A 13427-nucleotide genomic window follows, 5' to 3' on the forward strand; every position below is an offset into this window, starting at 1 on the left:
GGACCTCATCAAACTGAAAAGCTTTTGCACAGCAAAGGAAACCAAAAAGAAAACAAAAAGACAACTTACAGAATGGGAGAAAATAGTTTCAAATGATGCAACTGACAAGGGCTTAATCTCTAGAATATATAAACAACTTATACAACCCAACAGCAAAAAAACCAATCAATCAATGGAAAAATGGGCAAAAGCCCTGAATAGACATTTTTCCAAGGAAGATATACAGATGGCTAACAAGCACATGAAAAAATGCTCAACATCGCTGGTTATAAGAGAAATGCAAATCAAAACTACCATGAGATACCACCTCACACCAGTCAGAATGGCCATCATTAATAAATCCACAAATAACAAGTGCTGGAGGGGCTGTGGAGAAAAGGGAACCCTCCTGCACTGCTGGTGGGAATGTAAACTGGTACAGCCACTATGGAGAACAGTTTGGAGATACCTTAGAAATCTATACATAGAACTTCCATATGACCCTGCAATCCCACTCTTGGGCATCTATCCGGACAAAGCTCTACTTAAAAGAGACACATGCACCCGCATGTTCATTGCAGCCCTATTCACAATAGCCAGGACTTGGAAACAATCCAAATGTCCATCGACAGATGATTGGATTCGGAAGATGTGGTATAGATACACAATGGAATACTACTCAGCCATAAAAAAGGATGACATAATGCCATTTGCAGCAACATGGATGGAACTAGAGAATCTCATACTGAGTGAAATGAGCCAGAAAGACAAAGACAAATACCATACGATATCACTTATAACTGGAATCTAATATCCAGCACAAATGAACATCTCCTCAGAAAAGAAAATCATGGACTTGGAGAAGAGACTTGTGGTTGCCTGATGGGAGGGGGAGGGAGTGGGAGGGATCGGGAGCTTGGGCTTATCAGACACAACCTAGAATAGATTTATAAGGAGATCCTGCTGAATAGCATTGAGAACTATGTCTAGATACTCATGTTGCAACAGAAGAAAGGGTGGGGGAAAAAACTGTAACTGCAATGTATACATCTAAGGATGACCTGACCCCCTTGCTGTACAGTGGGAAAATAATAAAAAAAAAAAAAAAACTCAAAAAATATTCTATTTTATAAATCAAACTGAAATTTACTAACAGGCTCAACTGTTGCCCTCGTTCTTACTTTTTCACTAAGAATTTCTAATGATATTAAGATAATTCAACTACCATGCAACAATTGAGGGAAAAACTAAACACAACCTAAAAGAGAAAACACATTTTATTTCATTACCTTCCAATGCAGACACAGTATGCTCTTAGGGATTCCATTTAACTAACATGTGCTTGAAAAAGCAAAAAGCCTTGTTATGAGTTTACAGTTAAGCCATTATACAATCCCTAAGATTCATTTTTATTAAAAGAAACTATTTCACATAACCACACATTAATTTAACAATACAAATAAATGTAGTGCAGTATCAACAGTGTTCAGGGGGAAAAATGAACTTAAAATTTGTTTTCCCTTCTATAACTTAGCTTTCCTAAAAAGTTTAGGATTTTTAAAGAAAACAAAGAAATTAAAACAAATTCCAGGTTAACTGGTTCTGAAGAATCTCACAAAAACCACAATTTAAAACATACCTCCTTTTCCAAAAGCTCATTATGTATCAAGCAAGCACGTTTGTAGTTAAAATTTGTTGCTGAAGTTGGTTCAAGGTAAGATGAATGGAGAATATTTAAAACATCTTCAAATTCTCGAGAGCCTGGAGTTAACAGCTGAAAAAGTGCTAAAATAAAAAACATTAATTTAAAGATTATTTTATCTTAAATGTAGTTTCTTTCTCTCTCTCTCTCTCTCTCTCTCTTTTTTTTTGGCCAGGCCTAAGACATGTTGAATGTTCTGGGCCAGGAATCAAACCTATGCCACAGCAGCAACACAAGCCGTTGCACTGAGTATGAGATCCTTAACCCACTGCACCACAAAGGAACTCCCCAAATGTAGTTTCTTACATTTTTGTGGGTTTGTTAATATGATTTTTTTTTTTTTTTTTTTTGTCTTTTTGCCTTTTCTAGGACCGCTCCCACGGCATATGGAGATTCCTAGGCGAGGGGTTGAATTGGAGCCATAGCCACGGGCCTACGCCAGAGCCCTGGGCCTACGCCAGAGCCACAGCAACACAGGATCCGAGCTGCGTCTGCGACCTACACCACAGCTCATGGCAACGCCGGATCCTTAACCCACTGAGCAAGGCCAGGGACTGAACCCAAAACCTCATGGTTCCTAGTCAGATTCTTTAACCACTGCGCCACGACGGTAACTCCAATATGAATTTTAAATAGAGTTTTAAAAAAAGGCATCACAGTCATCTCATTTTGTATTATGCAAAAGAGATAAATCATTGAAGAAAAAAACTAGTTACTTGTCACTCGTTTTGTAATATGCAAAAGAGACACTAATTCATTGAAGGAAAAAACCCTTCAGCAATGAGCATCTGGCATTACACATGCAGACATGGCGGTTATAGTTCTGCAAAGCTTAGTGGATTAGGCAATCTACACTGCTTAAAGACAGCTCATAAGATACAGTGCATAAACTCGTCTAGTCTCAACTCCTATTTTACATTACACTTAAGTAGTATGTCTAGGACCATTTATTTCACTAAATTAAATGCATACACCTTAAGTAAAAACATAAAAGCATTTAAGACATTTATGGGTCTATAGAATAAAATGAGTCTATCTGGTTTTTTATATTAAAGTTAAAATAAAATACACAGCATCCATTAGCTTCTTGTATTACCAATATAAAGTAGTAGAAAACTTGGTGAAATGGAAAGATATGGAACTTTGGGAGTCAAACCTGGACACAAACATCAGATGTAGCACCTATTGGCTATGTAGGAGACATGGGGTAAATCAATTACTTAACCAAACAAGCTCAGTAAGTACTCTCTTCGTAAAAAAAAAAAAAGAGAAGTCTAGCTATCCTAATAACCACTACTATATGCCACGTGCCACATGACATGATACATGGAGAAAGCTCTAAGCAGTGCATCTGGTACAGAGTAAGACAGTAAAAATTTTTATTCCCCACTCCTCCAACTATTGTACACCCTATTTAAATTTTAAAATACTTCAGTGAAATAGCCAATTTGTCCTTCAACCAGTAGCCTAATAATTTCAAATTTTCACTTTACGTGTGAAATAATTTAACCTAATAAACTTCAAACATCAAGTCTATACATAGATATTTTGTCCAAACCAAAAGGAACCACTTATTTTTCACTGTAGATGTAAATATCCATAGAACCTATATGTTATTACCTTAATTTCTTTCAGATACTCTTTATAAGGAGTCAATTAAAAAAAAAAGTCAATAAACGCCAGTCAAAATACTTTTAGGTCACTACTCAGTGTTCTACTTGTGTATACTCGCAAAGGTACCACAGAGCAGCTGACAGGCTGTTTTTACTGTATTTTCAATATATAGTTATTAGGCTTTAAAGGACTTAATGTCAAATGATATATCCATTCATCTTATTCATTTACCAAACAATGTGTATTTACTAAAGTGTCTATTAAAAATGTAGCTTTCAGCGACAGAATGTATAAAACAAATGGTTCCTACCACTCTGGAACTGCACACAAAAATGGGCGTGGGGAAGAGATAATAAAATCACACTTATAAAAATGCAATTAAGACTGACTAGTTCACAAGTTCCTGTCGTGGCTCAGTGGTTAACGAATCCGACTAGGAACCATGAGGTTGCAGGTTCAATCCCTGGCCTGGCTCATGGGTTAATGATCAGGCATTGCTGTGACCTGTGGTGTAGGTTGCAGACGCGGCTCGGATCCCGCCTTGCTGTGGCTCTGGCATAGGCCGGGGGCTGCAGCTCCCGATTCGACCCCTAGCCTGGGAACCTCCATGCCGCGGAAGCGGCCCAAAGAAATAGCAAAAAAGACAAAAAAAAAAAAAAAAGACTGACTAGTTCACAACAATGTAAATCAACTATACTTAAATAAAAAAAATTTTTTTAATGATTAAAAAAAAAGAAGACTGACTAGTAAGTGGGGGCGGGGAATAAAAGAACTAAAGACGAGTTTCCTGGTGGCTCAGTGGGTTACAGATCCAGCATCATGGCTGGGGTCTGGGTTGCTGCTCTGGTGTCAGTATGATCCCTGGCCCTTGCAACTTCTGCATGCCAAAAACAAAACCAAAACCTAAGAAACTATTAAACACGGAAAGTATCCCACAATCAAATTTATAGTAGATGAGAATACTCAATAATCTACTGATTGTAAGCTCCATGACAGCCTTATTCATTGCTCTGTCTACACCTGGGGTACTGGCACCAAGTTGAAAGACTGAATAAGTAAGTAAAGAAAATAAGAATAAACTTTGTCAAGGTTTGTTTTTTTTTTTTTGGCCACTCTGTGGCACACGGAGTTCCAGGGCCGGGGATCAGATCCTAGTCACAGTTGCAACCTATGCCACAACTGTGGCAACACTGGATCCTTTAACCCACTGTGCCAGGACAGGAAAAGAACCTGCAACCTGTGCTGTGGAGACTCCACTCATCCCATTGTGGCAGAGCAAGAACTCCAAGATTTTTTAATACAGATATATTCTAAACTACCAAAATATGACTGTTGCCAGTTTAAATTAAGTCTCACAATTTCAACAATAAAGCAAAATGAAAGCTCACAAAACAGGGAGAACTCCATTCTGTCAAAAAAAAAAAAAATCTGCTTTATACTATGTGATAGGAAAAAAATGATTTTCTGATGGCCCCCAACTAAGCTGGAAAACACCTGTGAAGGAAAATAGCACGTGGAATGGTTTTTATAGGCTTTCACATCCCAAGTGGGCCAAACATGATTTTTAAAGTTGGGCTTTATGCATGACTGTTTCTTTTGTTTCTAAACTAACAAGTGATTTCAGTTATCTAGAAATATGCCAAAAAGAAGTATCAAGTGGCTTTACATGTCTATGAAATTTCACAAATCCACATAAATTATTTTTCTTATTTAAGCTTTTCCAACACTATTTCTACCACAATCTAATCAAAGTGAAAAATTCAAGGTAAATCATATAAATTTATGTAGAAATTAACATTCAACATATTCTCAAAAAAATATTTAACATTTGTTTCATTCCAAAGCAATGTCCTAGAGTCACCTCAAATGTACTCAAGTACACTGTCAGTGAAAAAATTCTTGTGAATAAAAAATACAGAAAAAGGTGCCAAGATTTTAGGTCTAACAATATTTGTGTCTTAGGTATATTTCAAATGCTTCACTTGGCTTTACTGTTAGACCAGGGTTATAATTTTTATATTTTCTTCCTAATTATCAATTTCTGTAAGAATAAAATTATGCTATGACTATTTTTAAAGGTTTCAAGTCAATGTGCTGGAGTGGTAGCTTAGAAATATAACAAGTTTATGTTCTGAATGTACATTCCCTGGTGGTCTATTTTATCTTTAATAATCCTCTAAAGGATAGATATACTCTGACCAACAAATCCTGTCACTTCTTTAAAAAATTTTACATATATACTCATCATATTATGGGCCATCTCTTGAGGCAGTAATAATAACCTTATGATTACCCAAATGGGGAGCAGAACATTTTATACATTAATCATCCATTTCACTTAAGTAAGTCAGCATCCAATAATACACCATTCTCCAGATTCTAACATTTATTGAGTGTAACCATTATTTCTTTCCAGGTACTGTACCAAGAGCTTTATATGCATTATCTCATTTAATCATAGAAACCACCCTATGAAGTTCATGATGCCAATTTCACAAATTTAAACTGAGATTACTTAGCCTAAGGTTAATAACTGAATAGGGCAGGTGGGTATTCAAATTCAGGCTGCCTTGCCACAAATCTTATATTCTGAACTGTAAGTAAAAGAAAAGATGTGTATGTGGGTATATCTTAAGAGCTGAAACTAATCATTCCAAGAGCTAGAAAAATAGAATTGTTTTATTTTAGACCAAGAAATTATATTAGCTGTAAGGAAATGAGCTATAAAACATCTGCTGTCTAGAATGCTCTGTCTTATGTTTAAGTATCTTAATAGTTCTCATAACTAACATTTTTTTTGGTTTATAAAGGTTAACCGCAATTTTAACAGTTCTTCCAGACATGAAGCACATAATTTTGCTTATTTACAAGATTTACATCAAATCCAAAGATAGCTGGTTTTTTGGGGTTGTTTTGGTTTTTGCCTTTTTATGGGGCCGCTCCCATGGCATATGGAGGTTCCCAGGCTAGGGGTCTAATCAGAGTTGTAGCTGCTAGCCTACGCCAGAGCCACAGCAACGAGGGATCTGAGCCGCATCTGCGACCTACACCATAGCTCACAGCAACGCCAGATCCTTAATCCACTGAGCAAGGTCAGGGATCGAACCCGCAACCTCAATGTTCCTAGTCGGATTCATTAACCACTGCGCCACAACGGGAACTCCGATAGCTGACCAATTTCTGATAATTCACAAGATTATAGTTACGAAACTGATTACAGATCTATTTTATGGGATTCAAGTGTGGATTTAGCAAGGCAAGTGGAGATTTATAATTCAAATGAGGAAACTGATTTTTATCACAGATCAGAACTAGAATTGAAGATTTTTATTACTGGTAGCATACAAAACATACTAAGAATCCAATGTTATATTTAAGCAGCTAGAATAGACATACAGTTAGGGTTATGAAATAGTACCTTTGTTCCTTAGTTGAAGGAATATTTTTCCTCAACTACATTTACCAATTTAGTCTCAATGCCAATCTTTATGTTTGTATTAAGATTGTGTATGTTAAAAAAAACTATCATATATACATATATATAAAAACGTTTTATGTTTTTGGCTGCACCCACCCACAGCATGGGGAAGTTCCCAGGCCAAGAACTGAACCCCTACTACAGTTGCAACCTGTGCCACAGCTGCAGCAAGGTAACCCACTGTACCTCATGGTAACTTCCAAGCTTAACTTTTAAAATAAGATGGATCGATACTACCAAAATATACCAATGGAAAATACAAAATACATATTCCAACTTAAAATAATTCATGGAAGAAATGGAAACAGCAGAAAGTAGGTTGGCGATCACACTGGTCTTCAATTCTCTCTGAATCCATCTCTCTGATGTCTACTACAACTAATGACTAAAGTACAACGAATATCCATTTGCTCCTCACAATAATTTAGATCTTTTAAAAACTGCTGTTCTGTATGCCACAGGTGTGGCCCTAAAAAGCAAAACAAAAACAAAAAATAAAAATCACTGTTCTTTAGTCTAATAAAATTCTACAGATGTAATTCTGTAGGAATGGACTTTCATCCCTAAATCATCATTGGACTTAGCACAGAATTTAGAAATTTTTTTTTTTTTTTTTTTTTTTTTTTTTTTGCCTTTTCTAGGGCCGCTCCTGCGGCATATGGAGGTTCCCAGGCTAGGGTTGAATTGGAGCTGTAGCAGCTGGCCTACACCACAGCCACAGCAACAGAGGATCCGAGCCGCGTCTGCGACCTACACCACAGCTCACGGCAATGCTGGATCCTTAACCCACTGAGCAAGGCCAGGGATCGAACCCAAAACCTCATGATTCCTAGTCAGATTCTTTAACCACTGAGCCACGAAAGGAACTCCAGGAATAAATATTTTAGAAGAGATGTAGAGAGACAACAAATATGAAACTTGACTTTTCTGGACTGGAGAATATGTCAAAGAAAATTTTACCTCCACTACTCAGAATTTATATGCACACAAAACGTTTTATGTGGATGACTGGATTCTACATATACTTTCCTGCTCAGATTTATTTACTTTTTTTGTCTTATTGGGGCCGCACCTAGGGCCTATGGAGGTTCCCAGGCTAGGGGTCTAATTAGAGCTGTTGCCGCCAGCCTACAGCACAGCCACAGCAATGTGGGATCCGAGCCATGTCTGCGACCTACAACACAGCTCATGGCAACGCCGGATCCTTAACTCACTGAGCAAGACCAGGGATCAAACCCGCAACCTCATGGTTCCCAGTTGGATTCATTTCCACTGCGCCACGACGGGAACTCCTTGCTCAGATTTACTTCTATGCGTGAAAAACTCTGGTACATAGAACCAAGCCATTCATATACAATTTGCATGGTGTTCATATAAAATGTCATGCAAATTTCCTTAAGAAAGAGTTTTAGGCACAAAGTCTTCCAAAAAACAACTTCAAATTTTGTGGGAAAAGATGGAGATTTGGGAGAATTATCCATTCTCTATTTCTCCTGAAATAGGTCAGTATGGATGCAAGTACATGATGCAAGAGGCAAGAGCACAAGAACTGGTAATCTTATGCCCTACATAAAGCATTAACCAATAAACATTTTCTAGAACATGAATCATCGCTGCATTTCCCAAGAAATTTGGAGGGAAATAATTATACCAAATGTAATTACCAATTTTAATTTACTTGTGATGAGTTACACTATTAGATTTTAGAGTAAAAGAAGGCAAGAGTAACTCCACAAATTGGTTAAATGTGAAACAGTGCCTCCTTACAATACAGAAAATAGCCCAGCCGATAAGAAACAAAATAACACATAAATCATAAAGACTAAAAATCTTACTCTTACAGTCAACAGATCACTGAATCTGTCAGTGCTGATTAAATGTATTAATTTTACCATATGATATCATTTATATCTGGAAAATAATATACAGCACAAATGAACCTTTCCACAGAAAAGAAAATCATGGACATGGAGAACAGATTTGTGGTTGCCAAGCGGGAGGGGGGAGTGAGATGGACTGGAAATTTGAGGTTAATAGATGCAAACTATTGCCTTTGGAATGGCTAAGCAATGAGATCCTGCAGTATCTAGTCACTTATGATGGAGCATGATAATATGAGAAAAAGAATGTACACATGTATATGTGACTGGGTCACCTTGCTATACAGTAGAAAATTGACAGAACACTGTAAACCAGCTATAATGGAAAAAATAAAAATCATTATAAAATTTAAAAAGTCCTACTAAAAAAACAAAAGCTTATTTTTTTGTCTTTATAGGGCCGCACCCATGGCATATGGAGGTCCCCAGGCTAGGGGTCTAATTAGAGCTACAGCTGCTGGCCTACGCCACAACCACAGCCACGCCAGATCCGAGCTGCACCTGTAATCTACACCACAGCTCAGGGCAACGCTGGATTCTTAACCCACTGAGCAAGGCCAGGGATCACACCCGCAACCTCACGGTTCCTGGTGGGATTCATTTCCACTGCGCCACAACAGGAATTCCAAATTACATAATAAAAAAAAGAAATAAGGGAGTTCCCATCGTGGCGCAGTGGTTAACGAATCCGACTAGGAATCATGAGGTTGTGGGTTCGGTCCCTGCCCTTGCTCAGTGGGTTAACAATCCGGCGTTGCCGTGAGCTGTGGTGTAGGTCGCAGACGCGGCTCGGATCCTGCGTTGCTGTGGCTCTGGTGTAGGCCAGTGGCTACAGCTCCGATTGGACCCCTAGCCTGGGAACCTCCATATGCCGCGGGAGCGGCCCAAGAAATAACTAAAAAGACAAAAAAAATAAAATAAAATAAAAAAAGAAATAAGACATATTCTACACCTAGGTTCAAATTTCAACTCTACATTATGTGACCTCAGGAAAGTTATTTACCTCAGTAGTTCAGTTTCCTCATCTATAAAATGAGAACAGGAGTTCCCATAGTAGCACAGTGGTTAATGAATCCAACTAGGAACCATAAGGTTTCGGGTTTGATCCCTGGCCTTGCTCAGTGGGTTAAGAATCCGGCGTTGCCGTGAGCTGTGGTGTAGGTTGCAGAGGAGGCTCAGATCTGGCGTGGCTGTGGCCAGCGGCTATAGCTCCAATTGGACCTCTAGCCTGGGAACCTCCATATGTCACAGGTGCGGCCCTAGAAGAAGGAAAAAGACCCCCTCCTCAAAAAAAAAGAGAGAGAGAGAACAGTACCTACCACAAAGGATTGAGATTTAGTTAATGCAGTTAAACTACTTAGAACAATGCCTACAACTTATTAAGTACTATAAAGTGTTTGCCAATATAATTAATTAAAATGGCAGTATTTGGGATGTTATCCTACTGTCAAGACCAATAAAATAACTGAATCAGGCTATATTCACAGAGGTTTTCCTTTAAGTACCAAAAATATAGGAGTCCTAGTCTTAAATTTCACTGGAAAAGCAGTCACAAGCAAAGGTATGCCACCATATTAAAATATGAATGCAAAACCTTTGATATTGAAAAGTTCAGAGGTATCTACAAAAAACAATCTAATATTCACAATAAAAGACTGATCTGACCACAACTAATATCTAGTCAAATTCCATACATAAAGTGATACCTTTTAAGTCTTCCAAAAGATTATTTTGGGATCAAGTGTGAAACTAGCAGTGCCTGCTGCACTGTTTGTGATTAATCATTTCCTTTAATAATGAAAAGAGGAATTTTTCTATTAAATTCTATCATCAAGCACTAACTCCTTTCAGATTGGACACGATGAAGTCCATGGCTGTAAAAAGCTGCTTATTTAAGTTTTAAAAGCTCTACTTAAATCGTTATTGCACTATTTGAACAGCTGCTGCTCAGTGTACAAATATTTAGACAAGTTAAAAATTACTCATTTTCACTAAACATGAAAAAAGTCCACTGTGTTATATTTTCTTACCAAACCTCCTTGGGGAGAAAGGTAACAACCTTCTGCCTCTACCTGAGAGTGGAAAATATAAATTTTCCCCAAGAGAGCATCAGACTCAAGGGAGAAAACAACTAGGTTTTATATTTCCTAATTCCTCAATTATATCCACTTTCAATGTGTTCAAATGAAGTCTATTTTACAGCAACCTCTAGATCTTATTAAAAAACAAACAGAAAACACATGCAAACAGTACCTTTCAACATTTCCTAGAGTCCTCCCTCATATCAAACCAAACCATGAGGAGAGTTTTTAGACCAATTTTCTAGTCCTATCAAGAGTTAAAAAGGAGGACATCATGCTTTTATGCTTTACTTAAATCCCTAAAAAAACGGGCTTCAAAACTATTATCAAGTCGAAAAAAAAAAAATGAAAAATGTTCAGCCTCCTACTGTGACCCTATAACCAGAGCCCACCTGAATATATTTCCAATCTATTCTCCACCACTTGATAAATTAGGCTTAAGATTTAACTATCCTCTCTTAGGCTACACCATACATCTTAAATAAACCAAAAGAATGGATAACTTCGACCTTTACAAGAATCCTCTTGAACCCTAAAATGTTTTACATTACCTCACTTAAAAGATATTTCTAGAAACATTCCTCATGCTAACGGACAAAAAGTAACCTCATCTTTGTCAACAAGGTTTCGCACACCAGCGATTTCCTTGGTTTTGTTAATCCAAATAGAATTAACAATCTGAATTTATGTGTATCTGACAAAGGCTAACAATTTCAGTTGTGCAAATGGAACTGGTAATGCACATGGAAAGAGGAAGCACATGCTTCATTCAAGATACTCTTTATCAAGATTGAAAGCACAAATTACGTTTTCTGCAAATAAGAAATTCCTATTACTTTTCAAAGTAAATCATGAAAAACGGAGCCAAACTCTAAAACAAAAAGCTTTAAATTGACCAAATCCTGAGCATCCCAAATCACTGGATAATCAAAAATTGTATTCCGATTAACAGAAAACGGTCGTTTCTTCCATTAAAAAATGGGTCATAATACGGCATTAAGTTTTAAAATGGTAACGTACTTCATGTAACTCTTCCCACATTGGTTCCAAAAACTAGACTGGACTTTAAATTTTTTTTAAGTTCTCTCATCTGCAAAATCAAATTGGTGAATCTTGGGCATAAGCTAACCTCTATTTTTTTTCCAGAGGGAAATTACTGCACCAAGAACCTACCTACCTTCCCAATTTTCTCAAATTCGAGAAAAAACATACTAAAGTTTGGATTTAGAAAGCCCTAACGCCTCAAAAATGAGAAAAAAAAATCTACATGGAAATGAAGTGTGATGGAAAATAAGTGTTGCATGAATCACATCTAACGGAGATTTCTAAACAAGAGAAGACGCTGACATCGAGCAAATTTCAAGTAGACAGATAGCTGAAGAATTTCCACAGGGAGAAGCACTTGTGGTCCTCTCAACGCAGTGGCCTTGGAGTAAGCCCCAGATTCCACGGCCACGGGTAATTTCCACCGTGAGACTTCTCAGAAGCATCCTTAGGAGGACACATCGGCTTCTCTGCCTTCAGGGGCTGGGAGGGAGGGGCGCCGAGCACCATCTTTCCTCTCTGGGAGCTGCAGCCTTATAGACACGCTTCAAACCTGAACTACTTCCAACTTCCACCGGGAGGGGGGAAGCAGGAGAGCGTGGTTTCCACCGCTTTCGTCTCGCACCAAAGCGCAGCTGCTGGGCGGCCGTGGCAGTGAGGGGAGAGGCGGCCGGCGCTGCATGCGTGTTTACGTGTCTCGGATGGGTGTGGGAAGGAAACAGAGAGGTTCTAATGAAAAGATGGAGGGGAGAGAGAGAGGGGTTGGGGAAGAGGGGAAGCACCACCTTTCTTTTCTCTGCTCTTCCTGGGGATCTGAAAACTCCTCCTAACAGGTCTTTCGGGCTCTTCGGGGCCTTTGGGCAGAGCGGCCGCGCCCGCCTCAGAGGAGTCCTGAGGCTGCTCGTGGCAGAGGCTCGGGGCGGCCTCAGCAGCCGCGCTCTCCTCAGGCCCGGTGCCGCCGCCGGGCTCCGCGATGCTGACGCCGCCGCCATTTTGTGGGGTGGACTCAAGCTCCGGAAGCGCCTGCTTCATCTCGTCGTCTCCGCCGCCGCCACCACTTTCCCAGCTCGCGTCCGTCGGCGGAGAGGCCTCCGCCTCCGCTGCAGTCGCCATCCCGCCGGCGTGAGGAGCTCCGGGAACCTTCTGTCGACAAGGTCGACGGGGGTGGGGGGAAGGGGCGGCGGGCCGGCCTCGCCGCCGAGCTGCTCTCAGCCCACCCACCCCCTTCCCCCCGTGGCCGCGGGCCGCAATCCCGGGCCAGCAGCCTCTCAGGGGCCCCGAAGCGGGCGCCCCAACCGTGCCGCCCAAACCCCGGAGCCGCTCCTCTCTCGGGCAGTTCTTTGGCCGGCCCCCGCCACTCAACGTGCTGGCGTCGGGGCCGGGAGGGGGCGGGGACATCGCGGAACCCTCAGCCAATGGGGGCGCGGCGCCCGCCTCCGCGGGTGCGGATGGACGGCGCCCAGGGGCGGAGCCTCAGGAAGCTCGAGCCCGCCAAAAGGGGCAACCGCAACGCCCAGAGAGTACCTCGACGCCCCGGCGCGCTGCGGGGTGGATGGGCCTCCCGGCTAGCTGAACGATCCCGGACAGTGCTTGGCCAGCGCCGCCGGCGAGGGCGAGGGCGAAGGAGGCGCGCAGAGCCAGGTCCTGGG

The 13427-nt window shown here is 40.3% G+C and overlaps 1 protein-coding gene across 4 annotated transcripts in view; it reads right to left on the minus strand.

Moving 5' to 3' along the window:
- FAM208A (family with sequence similarity 208 member A) overlaps positions 1–13190 on the minus strand; it is a 66209-nt gene extending 53019 nt beyond the window's left edge. Inside the window, exons 1-2 of one of the 4 annotated variants that reach the window (XM_003358482.4) lie at positions 12564–13190; positions 1619–1764 (exon numbers count right to left, since the gene is read on the minus strand). In XM_003358482.4, coding sequence (XP_003358530.2) covers positions 1619–1764; positions 12564–13176 — 759 coding nt within the window. In that variant the 5' untranslated portion in view covers positions 13177–13190. The remainder of the gene's footprint in view (positions 1–1618; positions 1765–12563) is intronic. The other 3 variants (XM_013981800.2, XM_003358484.4, XM_021068979.1) reach the window with 3 other exon arrangements.

The sequence above is a fragment of the Sus scrofa genome, chromosome 13 (genome assembly GCF_000003025.6).
Source record: "Sus scrofa isolate TJ Tabasco breed Duroc chromosome 13, Sscrofa11.1, whole genome shotgun sequence".
NCBI lineage: Eukaryota > Metazoa > Chordata > Mammalia > Artiodactyla > Suidae > Sus > Sus scrofa.